Source organism: Limanda limanda, chromosome 14, assembly GCF_963576545.1.
Source record: "Limanda limanda chromosome 14, fLimLim1.1, whole genome shotgun sequence".
Lineage (NCBI taxonomy): Eukaryota > Metazoa > Chordata > Actinopteri > Pleuronectiformes > Pleuronectidae > Limanda > Limanda limanda.
Window position 1 is genome coordinate 22,495,145 of NC_083649.1, and position 18,581 is coordinate 22,513,725.

The 18,581-nt window shown below is 45.8% G+C and overlaps 1 protein-coding gene across 1 annotated transcript in view; it reads left to right on the forward strand.

Annotated features, from left to right (window-relative positions):
• Positions 1–16,408, forward strand: part of auts2a (activator of transcription and developmental regulator AUTS2 a) — a 291,838-nt gene extending 275,430 nt beyond the window's left edge. Inside the window, exons 7-19 of the mRNA XM_061086071.1 lie at positions 3,161–3,728; positions 5,591–5,880; positions 7,988–8,226; positions 9,236–9,280; positions 10,494–10,589; positions 10,691–10,762; positions 11,103–11,132; positions 11,792–11,863; positions 12,606–12,747; positions 13,980–14,060; positions 14,146–14,229; positions 14,692–14,929; positions 15,169–16,408. Of these exons, the coding sequence (XP_060942054.1) occupies positions 3,161–3,728; positions 5,591–5,880; positions 7,988–8,226; positions 9,236–9,280; positions 10,494–10,589; positions 10,691–10,762; positions 11,103–11,132; positions 11,792–11,863; positions 12,606–12,747; positions 13,980–14,060; positions 14,146–14,229; positions 14,692–14,929; positions 15,169–16,408 (3,197 nt within the window). The remainder of the gene's footprint in view (positions 1–3,160; positions 3,729–5,590; positions 5,881–7,987; positions 8,227–9,235; positions 9,281–10,493; positions 10,590–10,690; positions 10,763–11,102; positions 11,133–11,791; positions 11,864–12,605; positions 12,748–13,979; positions 14,061–14,145; positions 14,230–14,691; positions 14,930–15,168) is intronic.
• Positions 16,409–18,581: the final 2,173 nt, after the last annotated feature.

Here is an 18,581-nt window from a genome sequence, read left to right on the forward strand (position 1 = left end):
ACGCTACCGTACTGCATACATCAGTCAGCATGAAACATGAGTGAATTAACAGGAAATAAAGGATCTGTACGTTGGCCGTTTGCAGCCTCATCTCTTCAGAACCATAATCAGCATGACAGGTTCAACCCTCCCTGTATTTCACCTCTGCTCAGTCCATAACTGTGACATACGCACTGTGGCCTTAGCTCAGCTGTCAGTCTCATGGCTGCTGCTATGTGTTAGCTTGTTGGTTTTGTGTGATTGGAGCTATGTGACCCCTGCCTGGATGAAATCCCATAAATGAGTGTGAGGGTTTAGAATGTGTTGAGGTGCTATTTTGAGGAGGACAGGACAGAAGGGTTGACAGCAAGGGACAGAAGCCCGGGATGTCAGAGAGGCCTGTTGACCCGATAGCAATTTGTCACCAAGCACAGATGTAGTCATAACCACGCACTCACATGACGGAGGAGGAAAAATAGAGAGATTAGCAAAATAGTTTGGCTGGACTAGGGCACTAATGTATTTTGAAAAGGACAGGTGCTGAGCTGCCAGTTGTGCTTTTTAAAGATTGTGATTTTGTTGTTGCTCACTTGTTAATCATTTATATTCCCCAGGTCTTATCTAGCGATGTTAATGAAACACAATATGCTAAATTAATCCCCCAACGTGCTGCAGTAATGAGCAAACACCATATTACACCTAATGACACACGTCTCCTGTCACTAAAAAGATTGTTTCAAAGACCTCAACATGGGTCCCTTGACTGAGTTTTATTGTTTTTTTTTATAAAAAATGTATGTTTGAGATTTCATCATGTTCAGTCAGGTCAGAGTTGGAGTCTATCTAATGATTACATGCTGCAGTCTAGCTATAACCATGAGTGTGGAGTGTGCAGCTAATAAATACACTGTGAACTGTAGGAGATGGCTCACCATGGGATAATGAGTGATCCCCCTAAGCTTCCACTGGGTCCCCTGACAACCAGCCTTAATAATTGGCTTTCCAGCATACACAACACACACACACACACACACACATGGCTGACCCTCAAAAAACCCTCCCATACCCCATTTACCTCTGAAATCTGGCCTCTCGCTTTTGCCTCAGCTAACCCACACACCCACAGGCCTCATCCTCTTCTGTAACGCTTCACCAGGCAGTGTGTGCTAGTTAGAAGCCACACGATGCTCCTGAAGCAGAAGGGCTCCACATTTTTAGGAAACCAAGAGGGAATTTGCGCTTATTTGTTTCCAGGGATGAAGAAGACTGACAAATGAACCCTCACGGGAGGGAAGCTGGTGTATACTCCTCTTCTCTTCTTTCCCCGCTCCGCCCGGCCCTGGAGTCTTCATTATGACCAGAATAGACACTTTCTTTTTAGCGCGTTAGCACATTCTCAAAACAAGCCGTGGACCTCAGAGACTCAGAGGTGCAGCGGAAGACTTGAGAATTGGGATTTCTTCTCTCCTGTCTGCTGCGGTGGAGTTGTTTGCCAGCAGCAGTCTCTCTTGACCGGTAATAGCATTTGTAAGTGGAGAAGACTGACATGGAGGAGGCAGATGGATCGGAGGGCTGCTGGGCTTTCTTGTTCATTGATGCACGTGAGAGCTGGACAGGGACGTGTCTCGTGTGCAGGCGGCCAGAGACGAGATTAGAGTTTTTATGTAAGGGTTAGTTAGCTCTGAAGGCTGATGCCTATTTGCATGTTACTGCGACTTCTCATCATTGTTCTTGGCCAAAGGCGGAAAAGAGACTGTTACAAAAACCCTTCAACCTGGAAAAGCGAATCTTCTTTCCTGTCCTGATGGGCTGGCACATTTCCCTGTGAGCTCACCCACACAGAGCAGAAGTCAATAGCTGATGATAGTTGATATTGATTGTGATCTTGCATCAGGAATTACCCTCCTCTGACCCCTCATGTACAATATCACATGCACCTGCGGCTGCTAATACCTCACTTAGCATTTTAATGATAATGGGCTGAGGTTGTCCTTGAGCCCTTTAGCCCAGCCTGCTCTCACAGGAGCTGGTCCAGAGGGAGAACGTGTGTCAGTGAGATGGAAGTCAGTGTGACAGGCTGCAGCTCTGCAGAGCAGGTGTCTGTCTGAGCCCAGGGGAACTGGGCCCCATCTACACCTCTTTGGCAGGTGAAGGATTTAGCCGGCTTGGCTGAGGGGAGGAGGATCCGTCGCTCTCGCCCCTGAACCCCCCTGCGGCCAATGGGAGAGTTAATTACAGTCTATGTATGCACTGTCATCCCCCATGAGCCTCTCTGCCTCTGGAGCAGGCAGGCTTATTAGGTATTGTTCTGTGTGACTTCAACATGGTACAGCAACCGTTTTTCATTCTTTTCGTTAATTTACACTTTTGGACATAATGGAGTCCACTAAGGGCTTCTAATGGCAGGTCATTTCTTATTTGGTAATTATTCAAAGTCCATAAAATTAATACTCACCTTATCAGACAGCAAGCTAATTCTGCAGCCGTCCTTCACGCTACATGCAAAAGGGACTTAATGAGTCCTGAAATAAGTGCTAACATTCATCAATCGGAAGCTAGTTAGCATGAGGAATAGAAACACTAGTGGTGAGAATCAAATGTTCGCAGCAATAGATAGTCTGATGGGTGTCATCACGATGCTGAGCCCAACATTGTAAACACAATGTCTCATTAAGCATCTGACCAGACTGCATTGAATTTGTGTAAAAAGTGAAGGTTCTGTCATCCAAGGAAAAACACACTTAACCTCGAGAATGGACCCTGTGTACGATACAAACTGATTTAGACGGAACAAGAAAAACACATTTCAGTTTCTCCCCGGGGATGGTGCTAAAGGCTCAGGGAGGGACTGATGCTCGTGCCAGCAACTCTGCAAACCCCAGCACGGTTTGTCATTGTGAGAAGGAAGAGTAAGAAAAGAATGTGTGTGTGTGCCAGTTTGCAGAGGAGGAGGTAGAGAGAAAGACAAGAGTCCACAGCAGACCGGCAGCTCACGTTCATGTGTGCTTATTCACTCAGCTGATGTATGAATGTCTATAGAAAGCCATGACTGGACGGGTGTCAAGTGTAAAATGTGTTTATCTTTCTATCTGTGTTAATTTTAACATTGAGTTTGAAAACTAAGAATTGTTGCTGGAGAGGCTGTTTATGTTGACACTGTTTTTCTCTTTGTTTTCCACAGTTCCAGATTTTGGCGTTGATGTGCTCTCCACCAATGGCAGCCAGGAGCCTAACGGCCCCGGCCTCCTCCAGGTGTCAGGCCTAGAGCGCAGTCAAGAGCGGAGCCAGGAGAACTGCAGGGACCCCCCCCCACCCCCTGCAGCCAGCACCCCCAATCAGCCTCTGCCCCCCCAAGACACCCCCCTGACTCAGCCCCAGCCCTCCACCCCCCTGCCCCTGTCCCCCCACTGGAGCCGGGCGAAAAGCCCACCCCAGGCCCCGGCCGCAGCCCCCCCGCCCCCACGCTCAGAGGCTCTTCCCAGGCCTCGGACGCCCGCAGCCCTGCCTCTCGCCCAGGGCCAAGAGCCCTCGCTGCCCCCCCCTCCCCGGCCCCAGCACCAGCCTGAACTGCTGTCTCACCCCCGGCCATCACCAACGCCCAGCCTTCACCCACATCCACCATCGCCTGCCCTCCCATCTCACCACCCTCACCAGCAGCACCCCAGTCAGGCCGGGCCCCACCGCCCCCCCTCCCGCTGCCACTCCCGCCCCCTGTCTGTCTACAACGGCCCCAACCTCAACGGTCACAGGTAAGACTCAAATCCCACCGGCTCACACAGCTCTGGGATAATGATCCGTTCATTACTAACAATTGTCTTGTTTCATTATACATGGCGATGCAGTACAGACTAAACTTCCACATTCATATAGACATGAAAACACTAGAATATCTCTCGAGCAGGATTTCCACACGATGCCCATTAGCATGTAAATTGCTATCAGGCAGAGCTGGAAGTCCCTGAGCCAAACTGTAGCACTGTTTAATAACAGGGAAATAAAAAGGCCCTCACTGCTCCCGGAGTGCCACTGATTTATTAGCCACCCTCATTGTCGTCAGTGCAGCTTCCAGCCCCCATCGGTTATACTGGAATCATATGCAATAGTTTAGTATAACCTTGAATCAGAAGCATACTCATACACATATTTTATTTGTGCAGAACAGGAGGAAAATGGTAGCCTGACGTTGTCATACTCATAATTCTAGTCAGAATATGAGTCTGAGACCGCTCCATTATGCTGTGATTATGGGGTGTGTTTCAACCGTACCAGGGAAAAAAATGAGAGCAACGTAGTATGTGACGTATGAATCCCGTAGGAAGAACGGCAAAAACATCTTTTCGATCTACAAATGCCTTGATCGCGTTTCTCTGTTCCTCTTTCAAAATGAATGTGCTGTCGATGTCTACTAAAACAGACTCAATGGCAGCATCTACACATCTCAGCTCTCCAGCGGCAGGCATGTTTGTGGAAAACAAAGTCAACCCAAGCGCTCTTTGATGAAGTAGTTGATTACGTAACTGTTGATCATCGGTCCTTCATCGTACAAAGCCCGCCCTGACAATTTGATTGGTCCGAACAGCTTCTGTTCGGAGATAATTTCTCGCCAACGGAGCGACTCCAGACCAAACTTCCCGACCAAAAAAATGTGTGGGCGGGGCTAAGTTCGTCTGGCACCCAGGCTAGGAAAATGGGCTCATATAGCCGTGTTCATTTGACTAGATAGAATTCAGTTCTGCAGAGAGATGGTCATTTTGTCCATTATAAAGAATCTGCAGCAGAACTCCTCTTGGTGCATTCAACTACATTCACAACAACCACATTTTTCATTTGATTAAAAAATTAAAAATAACAACAGCTAGTTCAAGGCCAATTTGAATCTGTTGTGTTCTGTATCTGTGGAAAAAGCACTGAGACCTATGAGATGCTTCATTAATTAACGACTCCAGGACTCCAACATGGCTCCTTCAGAACCCACTCAGTCCCAACAACAGCTCTTCACAGGCTCTCAGGACTTGGCTTTGCCTCCCACTCTCTGTGCCAGCGCTGGCAGCCTGGCAGAACCCCAACAGGCCCTGGCACCCCCGCTGAGAGTAATCGCGGGTGCCGGGGCCCACAGCAAAGAGCGAGCGCTGCAAATGAGCGTTCAGGCTTAGTGCGGCGAGCTGTGGAGACGCAGGCTCTGTGGCGGCCCCTGGGGAAAACCCACACACACACTACAAAAGACTGTTTGCTTACACATGCACACACGCCCTCTCTCCCTCGATTCCCATTTCCGATGCACATGTTTCGCTACCTGGCTCTGGAGGAAGTGCCTTAACAGAAGCTCTTCAAAGACAGATGCTCGTTCTCTTGTGCTTGCCACTGGTGTTTTACTTGCATCTGAGGGTGCTGCGGATGTGGTGTTTTCACAAATCATGTTTGTCCCGAATTCTGTGAAGCACAAGCGAGGAGACAGTTGAGCTGTGAAAACACTGTGCAGGGAATTGCACGTCGCAGCAGATGGAGATTAGGGGGTGTGGAGGAACAAGTGTTAATTTTGACATATCGCGCCTCACTTAACATGGCTTCCTTCTCCCGATCTCTCCCGTTTCTTTTCACACTCTCTTTACAGCAGCAGCAGAAGCAGCACCCCAGGCTCCAAGCCCCACGGGCCCCCTGGTCCCTCCTTCCACCTCCCCCACCACCCGCCCCCTCCCGCGGCAGCGGCAGCCTCTTCCTTTCCCCTGCCCTTGGCTGCCAACCAGAGCACCCCCCACGGCTTCCCCCCTGCCTTGCAGTCCTCGCCACACCCACACCACCCCAATATGTTCGCTCCTCCAGCAGCCTTACCTCCACCACCACCATTGACGTCTAGCAGCCAGCCAGCACCTGGACATCCTGCAGCTGGGAGCGCCTATTCAGGTAAACACCTCCCGCTGCCGGCAAATGTCTCCACACCGCCCCCAAGTGGTGTAGCAGAGGATTGTACATTGACTGACACTTATCTGAGTCAGTCGCTGCAATAGGACTGTTGCTGGGGACAGTCGAGACACAGGCAGCATTTGATAATAAAGCGTTTGAGATGAGGAGACAGATGGACAGACAGAATGTTACTCTGGTCATTATTTAAAGAAGGGGTCTTCAACGTTTTTCAGGCCAAGGACCCCCAAACTGGTGGAGAGATGGAGCAGGGACCCCATACTATATATAGTGTATATAATTGTGTTTTATATTGAATTTGGCCTTGTGCCATGTATAAACATAGCTACCCTGTTATTGTGCATTCAATACTTAACTATTCAAATATTACACAGTTTCATATATTCATGTTTTCAATGTAAACATGTGCAAGGTACAGGGTGGCCAAGCCACTGACTTTTATAAAAGTCTTGCATACAACACTGAGCTATTACAATATTTCACAGATTCATGTTTTTATTTTAAACATACATGTAGAAGAGACAGTGAATCCTCATCTGTGGATGGCACACATACTCCCACATTAGTGAGATGTCGGACCCTGATGGGTAGCACACAACTTATCTAATCTTTGACGGATGGAGGTTGTCAGGCAGAGGGTGAAATCAGCCTCACAATATGTTGGATGCATGTTAATGTATATTTTAAGATATTTAGATTTGTGGGAAAAAAACTGGTTTGAATTTTTTTTTGAATTATTAAAAAAAAAAAAAAAAAAATGTTTCAACCAAAAATTTCGCAACCCCCCTGCAGTCCCTCCACGGACCCCCTAGGGGTCGCGGACCCCCTGTTGAAGACCTCTGATGTAGAGAATCAAGCCACTGAGTCCACAATGATCTGCATGTGCTCCCTGCCTGGCGCTTGGTGTGTTTATAGTGGCGTGGACAGTTCAAGTTCAGTCTGCCGTGCTCTGATTGATCGATTCTCACACACCAGTAATATCCAGCGGCAGGTCAGGCCACATAGCAAAAGTGATTCCAGACCCTGTGCACATTTCCATGCAGCGCTGCTACGCTAAATGTCAGGGTCAGTGTGGGAGGAGGAGGAGGAGGCGACATTCCAAGAACTTCCATTTTAACCTCGAATGGGGCTCATGTGTGAGAAATCATTTTGGTCAATACGGAACACAGCGAGCTGGATTCTATTCAAAAGATACTAATGAAATTTTTATGAAGAGAAAATTCCACCTCCACTCCCAGACCAATAAAGCTGGAAATGAAATGCAGGAAATATTGTAGTGAGTCACTGTGGAATAGGAAGGATAAGGTTACACTGGAGGAGACATAATCTCTCAAGCCCGGCTCTGTTGAATTTAGAAGAAAAGCCAGCGATTACTTGAAATCCATTCTCTCTCCACAGGCTGCGCAGAGGTTATTAGAACAACAGATGTCGTTCTCTCCGAGGGGCTGAGGCGTATCAAATCACAACATTTGACAGTTCCAGCAGTCAGTCAGTTTTAATCATGTCGAGCCGCGTTGAGATTTAAAATGACATGCTAATAATCACACTCATTTACTGCTTGTCTCTCCTTTTATGTATATATATATATATATATATATATATATATATATCATTACTGCTCCCTCATCTCTGTCAGACAGTTTCTTATGTGTACATATTTTAAGTATTGCGCTAAAACAGTTTCTTCTTATCAATGCTGTAAATATAGTATTTTTGTTGATGTTCTCACGTGGAATCTATTGCACTCTGTCCATCCTGGGATCCCCTATGTGATTCTCTCTAGTTTTCCCCTGTTAAAAGGTTTATTTGGTAGTTTTTCCTTCCTCTTGTTGAGGGTTAAGGACAGAGGATGTCACACTTTGTTAAGCCTTATGAGACAAATTTTTATATTCACCCTACACAAAATGCAATAGAAAAACAATCCACAGCAACACAATTCTAACCACCTCGAGGTCCCGGGGATACAACCTTACATCACGGGTTCTTAGGTCACTGAGTGTATATTCAGAGTCTGTTGTGTAAAAATGTGTGCACTGTCCCCTCATTAACAAATCCGGTTCTAATCCCGTCCTCTTTAATTCTACTTCAGAGCAAGAACTTCTGCGCCAGGAGCTCAACACCCGTTTCCTGGCCTCCCAAAACTCCGACCGCGGCGCCTCGCTGGGCCCCCCCCCCTACCTGCGCACCGAGTTCCACCAGCACCAGCATCAGCACCAGCATCAGCACCAACACACCCACCAGCACACCCACCAGCACACCTTCACGCCCTTCCCCCACGCCATCATGCCCACCCCAGCACCGCCCATGGTGCGTACCCCTACCAGAAATGTGAGGATAAGTAGAAACACTACTGTATTGGGGTGGAAGGGGGGGGTGATGTCATATAAACATTACCACAACCAAAGAGTTTCTTCTGATAATGACTTAAACGTGTGGAGGAGTTGGCGGGCACGGCCCTGAAAGTGTTTTCTCTCTGTGGGAGGGAGAGTGAAGATTTCACACAGTTTGACGTGTGTGTGTGTGAGCAGCACACTGTGAGTTTGTGTGGCGGCCTCTCGCTGACGACCATGTGGTCCGTCCGCACCACAATAATGCCTTTATTCTCCCACAAAGCCTTTCTAGTGTTTTCTCTGGCATCGTCTCGAGATTTCGAATGCAGTTATTTTCTAAATTGGCAATAACTCGCCCAAAGCATGTTAACTTCAGAGCCAGCTTTCGGAACATAATACACTTAATTCATTCTGAATTTAATGACATCATTTGGGCCCATTTGGGGGTTTTATTACTGGCAAATACCTTGTGTTAAGAGCCCTGCTGTTTGTTGGGGGAGACCACAGGCAGTGGGTGGCTGGTCCTCAGGCTCCCACAAACACACACACACACACACACACACACACACACACACACACACTGCCTGGCTGCCTGGCTCTGACGATACCTCAAAGGCAGCATGGCCAGGCCTCTGACAGCTAATGAGGCCATAAAAAGCCTCTTTACGGCTGCAGTGTTTAGTCTTGACTGGGGAAATATTCACTCCGAGCCGGTGCTGCACTAAAACCAGACCAAATGAGACACAGAGCCCACGCTCGTTTACAAGGTCTTGAGATGATCACGGAAAGAGGAGGATGAAAACGGTCGGGCTTAGGAAGTGTTTAAAGTTTGATCTCGGAGATCGTGGACCTTTTTATCTTAATCTCAATCTGTAAGCATGTTCTAAGATATAAAACACAGTTAATGATGTAGTATGTGTTGGCCTGAAATGACCCTAAACCCTGTGACAGTAAACATGTGCAGGTTTTCATGTCTTCCTTACACATTTGTTTCCTTTCTCCTACAGTTTGACAAATACCCAACGAAAGTCGACCCCTTCTACAGACACAGCGTGAGTTTTCCTGCTGCCTGTCTGTTGCTTGACCGCCCCAGCCCGTTGTTGTTGTTCTAGCTGTGTGTGTGTATGTGTGTTATATTCCATGAAACTGTTGTTCTGCATCTTAATAGACACTGTAAGCATCTGAGCTGCATCATTTCCCCCCCGCAGCCTCAGTCTCAGCAAATGTTGTGATTAATGAAACTTTGCTGTTTTCTTAGGCCTCGTAGCACAAGATTTATTGTGCATGTATCTAACGATGAAATGATTGTGCATAGAAATGAGTACAGACTCTGGCTGCATAACAGAGCAGACTGGGTTATTGCCAGAGGAATACTACATCTTGGTCCTGCTTACTACTCTTCATTTGCATTTGTCTGCAACAGCAGTGGATGGCTCATTATTATTTACTAAAGGCGACTTCCATCGGTCCCCACTCTCCTGCCATGTTTGAAGCTTCCACACACCTGCTGTGTGTTTCTGCATAAGAAAGCTTCTTCCTCAAACTGTCCATCAGAGCTGAGATAAATGTATATGCATCTCAACCCTGGGTCACACAGATGTTACACAGCGCTGCTAGTTTGTTTCTAAGCACTTCATTTGTGATTCTCTGTATTCCCTCGCTCTTATTATGGCAGCAGCAAATACCCTGAAGCTTTTCCCTCTCTATGAACATAGTGGTGTCTTAAAACATGAAGCTCAGGGAATGTTGTATTTTAAACTTCCACCACGGCCTCCAGAGATTCTTACAACTCCTCCTGGCTTTATATAATTTTACTGCAGCATCCATGAATAAAGACACGGAAGTTAGGAATGAAAAACATTCTCTATTCCCACTAAGGTTAATGTGACAGACAGGAGCAATTAAACCGAGGAGTTTATTACATTTCTGCTTTTCCTCGGGATGAAATTATGGAAGCCTTGAGCACTTGTTTGGTTTACATGCATTTTGCTTGTATTACAACATTCTAGTTTTCATATCAAAGGATGGTTTCCCTTAGTTAAATCCAATGGGAATGAACTTGAAATATTTTATTAACCGCAGCTTGTGAAACATGTAGGCAATCATTTGTAACTCTAACCCATTCGAAAAGTCAGATTGAATGTTGCTCATCCGTCATTAGAACTTGTTTTTTGTTGCATTTCCTCCTCCTCATTGAGCTGTTGCATGGAATTCACCGTCAGACTGAACCATCCTCACGCCTCCTCTCCCTCTTCTCTCCCTCAGCTCTTTCACTCATACCCACCGGCCATGTCTGGCCTCCCCCCCGTCATCCCTCCGACCGGGCCCTTCGGCTCGCTGCAGGGCGCCTTTCAGCCCAAGGTAAAGCACACACCCACATCCTCCCAACTCAAGATAGACAAACTCAAAATAGAAGCTATTTACTGACAATCTTGTTTCCATCTGTGCCTGGTGATCTGTAGACCTCTAATCCACTGGATGTGTCCACAAGACCAGGAGCCGTCCCACACACATTCTTACAGAAGGACCCCAGGGTAAGAGCACATGCACACTAACACACAACACTCCCAACGCAGAGGTAACCCCAACTCTGTATGTGTTGCATAAGTGTTGGAGTCATCAGGCGAATGTTGTCAACATCAACTTATGCTACGATAAAGGACTCACCTGCACTTAGTCTGTAGTCAACACAGACCGTTTGTGTTCCTGCCTCCTCAGCTGCTATGTTCTTAATTGTATTCAGAAAAAAACACGTTTTACTCTGTTTTTTAAAAGGACGTTTTTTTCAGGAATAAATAAAAATGTAATGTTTTGTTCATAATTAATACTAGGACTACAATAATCAACCTCTTTTTCTCCCCCTCTCTCCTGTAGCTAACGGATCCATTTCGGCCCATCCACAGGGTGAGTGCTCACTCAACCAAACACACACACACAATATATCCATGGTGCCCTAAAGGGTTTTTACTAATGCAGTAAATAGTGTCTTTAATGAAATGAGCGCTGCACTTGGAGGCTGAGTACTAGTTTATTTATCGTCTGCATACAGGAGCGCAGTCAGGCCTTATTCACAGCAGACATTTTGACATTGGTGTTGTGCACTGAACAGAGGCATCACTCATGTCATCAGATAAAAACCTACCGGTATTCTCCTATGACATGTCAAAAAAGGCTGATTGTTACATTTAAACGGTGCTTGACTGTCTCTCCACAGCTACAGGTTCTACACCACTGTCACATGTCACATCACCATCACAGACCTTATGTCTAAATAATGTGATCAAAGGTGCTACATGGTGCTGTATTATCAGAATCAGTGTATTATCAGATAACTTTACTGTGAAATGAGAGGGTTATGTTGTGTTTATATCATCCGGCCATTCAAGATGATGGGTGTAAAAAAGTTAAGTTAATTGACAATATTTACTTTAATTGTTGATTTAAAATACTTTGAACATCAGGAACTCATCTCATCTTTTCACACACGTTTCATTTTGTTCCAAGCTGAATACTTTAGAGAAAATATGTTTTATGACGACATGTTTTTTGTCTTGTGTTTGCAGAAACCAGGGAAGTGGTGCGCCATGCATGTCCACACTGCCTGGCAGATATACCACCACCAGCAGAAAGTGAAGGTGAGGACTCATCTGACTCCTCTTTCTTTGTATTGTACTCAATCTAAACTTAGATGTGTTGCATTATTATTCTACACACTAACTTAAAGTCATAGAGAGGCTATTTGAGGCCTGGTTTGAAACTTCAGGGGAAATTTAAAGAAAAACTTCCAGGATCCAAATCATGTCCAAAAACCTTTATTGATCAAAATCAGTTTGCACAATTGGCACAAAATCCTAATCCAAATACTCACAGCAGTTGGAAAGAAGTGGTGACTCACTCACCTTGCATATGTTCTTAGTGTGCACACGGATTTTCCATTTGTACATTATACACACTAAAACTGTCTTTGAAACAGTGAAGTATGGATTTTAAACACAGCTAGACCCCATCAACTGGAAAAATCTTGAGAACTATAATTCTGAATAATTGCTTCCTATTGTAAAGACAGAAGCTGGCCTACTCTCTGATAGTAATCCTACTGTTTCACAATCGCTTCTTTGAATAATTAAAATGATAACTAATTTAATGTCTGGTTTCTGTAGTCGTAACCATAATCATAATGAGGTTATATTGGTGGGTCTATTAAGGAACCTGGCTGCCAGACGACTCCTGTATGTGTCCTTGAGCCCAGCTTCCCTAGTAGTCATTTACTGTAATGTGTTTCCCATTAGATTCACATTTCTTTGCACTGTTAATAACTAATAATAGGTTTCCAGCAGTGTTTTACGTTTTTCTCTGTGTTGCTCTGGCGTCTTCCAGCAGCAGATGCAGGTCGACCCTCACAAGCTTGACTTTGGCCTCAAACATGAGTTCCTGAGTCGACCTCCAGGCCCAGGCCTGTTCGGCGCCATCCATCACCCCAACGACCTGGCACGCCCAGCGACGCTTTTCTCCGCTGCAGGTGAGTGGGTCTGATCTCCGGGTTGAAAGATTGATTGATGCTTTACTACAGAAGCCGTCCATCATTTCATGGTGTTCAGACTGAAACTGTCTGTTCACATGATTGTCTGTCACCAATGCAACAGAATTTATCTACAACATCAAAACAATAGTGACAATGTCTGTTTAATGCATCTCCCTTCAGTCATTGTGGCCAAAACTATTTTAACTTTAAACTCAAGTAGTAGCTTGCAGGATTTTCTGGAGCTTTCAACTGCATCTTGTGGTTATCCTCAAACAAGCTAGTATTTCACATATGTCTGATAGAATAGCCAATGCTCTTAATTTAGAATACTAGCATTTGCTTTGCAATTAAGCCACAGACAAATAAAAGATTTGACCTGCTGGTGGCACTAGATTAACAGTCAGGGAACAACAAAAGTCAGTGGACTTCATCGCCTTTGGACCTTGAATGCACTTCAGTAGACATGGACTGTCACAGTCAGACAGGTCATCAGCTGCACTGGGATCAGTCCAAAGATTGTTACTTCCTCTGCAGACAGACAGACAGACAGACCTCAGCATCTTATTGTGTTTTAGTTATGGACTTTGCCATGATGGGCATACAGTCACTCCAGTGCACATCAGTGTCGACTGTGTGCATGTTTGCTGGACAATAATCAACTCTGTAACAGGTCTATATCAGTCCTCAGCCTAGTGGACAGTGTGTCTGCTAGTTTTTATTCAGAAATAACACGTTGACGAGCTCTGAGGCAAGTCTGTTGAAAGACTGTGAGACCTGTGGCATAGAATATCCACTTAGTTGGACAGGGAAGTGAGTCTGATTAAATTAGTATTAATTGTTCAAAAAGAAATACTGTCGGTTAATGGTTAAACAGTTAATTATATATGTCCCTAATAAAAACAACCTGAAATGACAGTCTTTCATCCCATCTGCTTATATGGAGAGGGTATAATTTATGACATTTACTGCAGTCAGCCACAAGAGGGCACTCAAGATGTTTTGGATTTAGTGTTGAGGAGCAGTCATGTCATCTTTATGCAGTGATTGGTAACGATACGTTACAGATGAAAATCCGACATGTCACTGCCCTCTACAGGGCAAACTGTGAAATGGGTTGTTTATTAGAAAAAGGCACACGAATAAATTTTAATGAGAATTCAACAAATATCTATGTTAATATCACACTCAACATGGATGTTGTCATGATACCCTTCTCTCTGCCTCCTCAGGTCCCAACCACCCATCTGCAGGTCCCTTCGGCCATCCAGCCCACCATCCTGGAAACTTCCTCGCCCCAGCATCTCACTTAGGTAAGACCACTCAGTTCAGTTCTTCTGTCTCATTCTGAAAGATGAAAATGAAGATACTGATTGTATCAGTTGTGTCTCCCACTAGAACCTTTCCCCAGACCACCATCCTTTGGAGGACTGGGAACTCTCAGTTCATCTGCTTTCGGAGGACTGGGAAATCCAGCATTAAGTGAGTTTGGGCTTCATGAACTATTGTTGTTAATCATACTTTTTTCCTTAAGCTGCTTTCAGACATGCACTGAACTCTGCAGATCCTCCGCAGTTTCTACCGACTTTGTTCACCTGGCCTCCTAGTATAGAGTCTGTAGGGTTTGATGGTGCCTCTCAGTGATGGACGCAATAATAAAAAAAGAGACTTTGTGGTGATAAGAACTGTTGATGGTGTAGGGGGCTGTCTCTGGGTAAACTCTTGGTAAACTCGGTAGCCAATTCAAAGGATTTCACCCAGAGGTCATGTCTGAAAACAGCTTTACTGTTAGTGTAATGGTTGTTTCTAAAATGATATAAGTTTCAGTAAATGTTATTCAAATCACCAGAAGAATAGAATAACGATGTAGACACACCAGAATAAGATGTGGTGATACGCTTTTAACTTGTGTCCTTTTTTTTCCACTTGTAGAATCCCTAGCAGCGGCCAACTCGGTGTTCGGCCATAAAGACGGCCCCAACGCACAGCAGCACTTCAACAGCAGCAGTAACAGTAGCCACCAGGAGCCGTGGAACCGTCTCCACCGTACCCCACCCTCCTTCCCAACACCGCCACCCTGGCTGAAACCCGGAGACTCGGAGAGGAGCGCCTCAGTCAGCTCCCACGAGAGAGACCGAGACTCTGACAAGAGAGACTCGGTCAGTAAGGACGACAAGGACAGGTGAGTCAAGAGCAGTAGAACGTAGCTGTCAAAAGAGATCATACCACCATTACTCATGTTTATTTCACTTCAAAAACACAGATTCAATGGACCATACTCTGGATTTGTTTGCTTCTCATTTCTCTGATGCAATGCAATGATTTGTAGTTTTTATTTGGAATAAAAATTGAAAGAGTTGATTTGTTTTTTCTGAACAAAAGCTACAGGTACTGATAGTGGAACTTTGTTTATATTTCTAGGGACTCTGTAGAGAAGCGTCAGCTGAGCCATCCATCACCGGTCCCTGTCAACTCCATTAACCTCCTTGGCCACAATCGGCCTCCTGAGCACCACAGGAACCATCTGCCCCCTTCTTCTGGAGAACCTCAGAGGGAAAAAGAGAACAAGGCAAAAGACAGGGAGAGGGACCACTCAGAGCCCTGGAAAGACAATGGCACTGATGACCACAAGCTCAAAGACAGCCAGCACAGTGACAAGGACACACCTGTCATCCTTGACAGCCGAGGTTCAGAGGACAAAGTGCCCAGCAGGGGGACACCGTCACCCTACATCCGGCAGACCAGCCTAGAACGTCCCAACAGCGTCCTGAGCAGAGAGGTCCTCGAGAAGAAGATAGAGCTGCCGTATGAGCACCAGAAGAAAAACATTGAAGTGAAAGTGAAGGAGGAGAGGAAGGAGGAACAGGATGGAGCTACAGAGAGGCCAAGTGAGCACCCGGTACAGGCACCCAACACACAAAACCTCCACCCCCCCTCCTCCATGCCCATGCCCATGCACATGGGCATGGCTGGTGTCCATCCCATGAACAGCATCAGCAGTCTGGACAGAACTCGAATGGTGGCACCCTTCATGGGTATTAGTCCCATCCCAGGGGCAGACAGGTTCCCCTACCCTGCCTTCCACTGGGACCCAATGCGGGACCCCTACAGGGGCCTGGACATTCACAGACGGGACCCTTTGGCCAGAGAACTGCTGCTAAGAAACGACCCTCTGCACCGCCTAGCAGGGCCACGTCTCTACGAGGCCGAGCGCTCCTACAGGGACCGTGAGCCCCACGACTTTAATCGTGAGCACATCCACCCTCTGGCCCTGGAGCAGAGGAGGGAGCATGAGCGCGCACATCTGGAGGAGCGCGAGCGCCTCAACATGCTCAGAGAGGACTACGAGCATGGTCGCCTCCACCACGCAATGCACCATCCTGCCCTCGAGGGTCACCTCCCCCACCCGGCCCATGGCCTCATGGCCCCTGGACTTCCAGGCATGCACTTCTCCAGAGTCAGCCCCTCAGCTGCAGCAGCAGCAGCAGCGACCGCCCATCACAATGGTATCCTCAACAAAACACCACCCACGGCCTCGCTGAGTGCCCCGCCCCCACTCATCCCCACATTGGGTGCCAGGCCTGGCTCACCCAGACGGACTACTCCCCTGGCCATAGATATCAGAGACAGGCCACCTCACAAAGACATTGAGGCTCGGTGAGCTGAGCTTCAGCAGACTCAGACCCCTTCAGCCCTGTGCCTCATTAACACTGAACTCACACCAAGCACTTAGCTTTGGGCAAAGCAAGACTGTAATATAGCTGTGAATAACTTATGTGGGCAGAGACACGCCCACACGATGAATTGTTTTTGTATAAAACTACAAAGAGACAATATTCATGGGACAAAAAAATACATTTTTAAGATTTTTCCTCAGTTTGCTCCAGCTTTTTGTGTCACTTCTTGTGCTGCGGAGTAAGAATGAACAAATTTGGAATGTACAGGTACTTTAGCACTGACAGCAAAGTGTGTAGATAATATGTACAGTCGCTGTGCTCACTGTATGGATTAAAAATCATGGTACAAATATGCAAAAGGGTGTTTTGAAAGCTTTACTTTGATCAAATGTACACAGAGGAGTATTAAGGCAGTGATTCAGAATGTGCTTTTTGCCATGTCTTTAGTTTTTTTTGGTTGACGCAGCTGATTAGCATTGTACCAGAGACCCCATATTCAACTATGCAACTAATGTCCGGGCTCCCTTCCTGAAAGCCGGCCTTCTCACCACTACAGACTGTGCACCAATGACTGACCAAGAGCTGTATTCTCTCAACAACTCAGACTCAAACACTGGGTCGCTGCAGCCAGAGATGAGCTTTAACTGATCCACACAATTTGGAAAAGGTTATGTTTCGAAAAAATACTGTCACGACTATGATGAATTGTGTTGACAATCCTAGAAACAGGTAGGGGAAGAATTGCATTTCAAATGATTTCTAACGTTAAAAGCCAGCAGCACAAATGTTAAGGTACTTTTTTATCCTACTCTTCTCTACGTCAGTTACCACCAGTCTTGTTCTGGGGAGAATGCAGCACATTAAACACCATGACAGCACATGAGCCCTATCGACGGAGTGTAAAGTACATGTTTTGGAAATAGGTTCTGTTGGTCAAACAGTGTATTCAAGTGCTTTCCTAAGTTGTTGTACCTACAAAATCAAAAGACAAAAAAGCAAGTCTGACAAAGGACAGGTTGTTTCTAATGAGCAGAGATCTATTTTAGTAGTCCACTGAAGGTTTAGTTGTGCGCTTCAAACTCTGTGATATCATGTTGTGCAGTGTTTTTTAATCCAACATAAAAATGTCCACCGGAGCCATAGTGGTTAGTTGATGCGTATTTCAAAAAGATTGTTAAATGAGAACATTTTTTTGCTGTTTACCATGTACAGGGGGAAAAAATGAAGTCTTTCTAGATCATGTACAAAAATGAGAAAAAATGAAGCGACTGAATCTTCAGCATGCTCCTCATTTAAACTTGTGTTATGTAAATTGTGCCATGTTATTAAAAAATGTGTACTTATCCTGTCTGTGCTTTTATTGCTCCACCTACATGCACTGAACTGAGTAAACAGGCTATATTTCTTTCTGACTCTGCACGATTACACACTTAATGACTTTCAGCATTACACTCCCATGGAGGATAAACTACCTCGAGTACAACTCACACCAGCCTCATAAATATTTTAAGTGCTATTGATTGTGCAGTTATAAAGTAGCTTTAAAGATTTTGCCACTTGATACAGTCTGAGCAGGTCATCAATCGCCCAAAGAGCCAGAAGATGAAAAATCTGCTTTGGCAGCAGGTGCTGATTTACAACAAGATTACTTTGTAACAGTAAAAAACTGCAGAAACATCACCTCAGCTGGAGACTGACACACATGAGGGCTGCTCCTTGGTTTACTAACAGTGCTTTACACAGAAGCCCCTCGCTGCTAAATCACAGTATGGTGCTTGTGTATTCATCAGAGGATGTAAGAGTATTGACATTTCCATTAAACTGAATAGCCACAGCATTCAGACACCCCTCTCTGATTGATGTTAACACCGAAGCACCCAGGTCACACATCAATCACACGTTGACTCAATATGTTGCCAGTGGGAAATGTGGGTTGTCCGTGTTGCCTCATGCTCCTGACACAAACAGTAATTCTCCCAGACCTGCGTACAGGAAGCGCTGTGAAAAGAGCATGTGGTTGTTTGGGCTTTAGACCAGCAGAGGGCGCCAGACTAATTGAAACGCATAACAAAGACCATTGAATCTAAAGTTGAAGAGCTCAATCGAACCAACCCTTGCAAATAATTGTTTTCAGTGCAGCTGGAACAATAAGCCAAT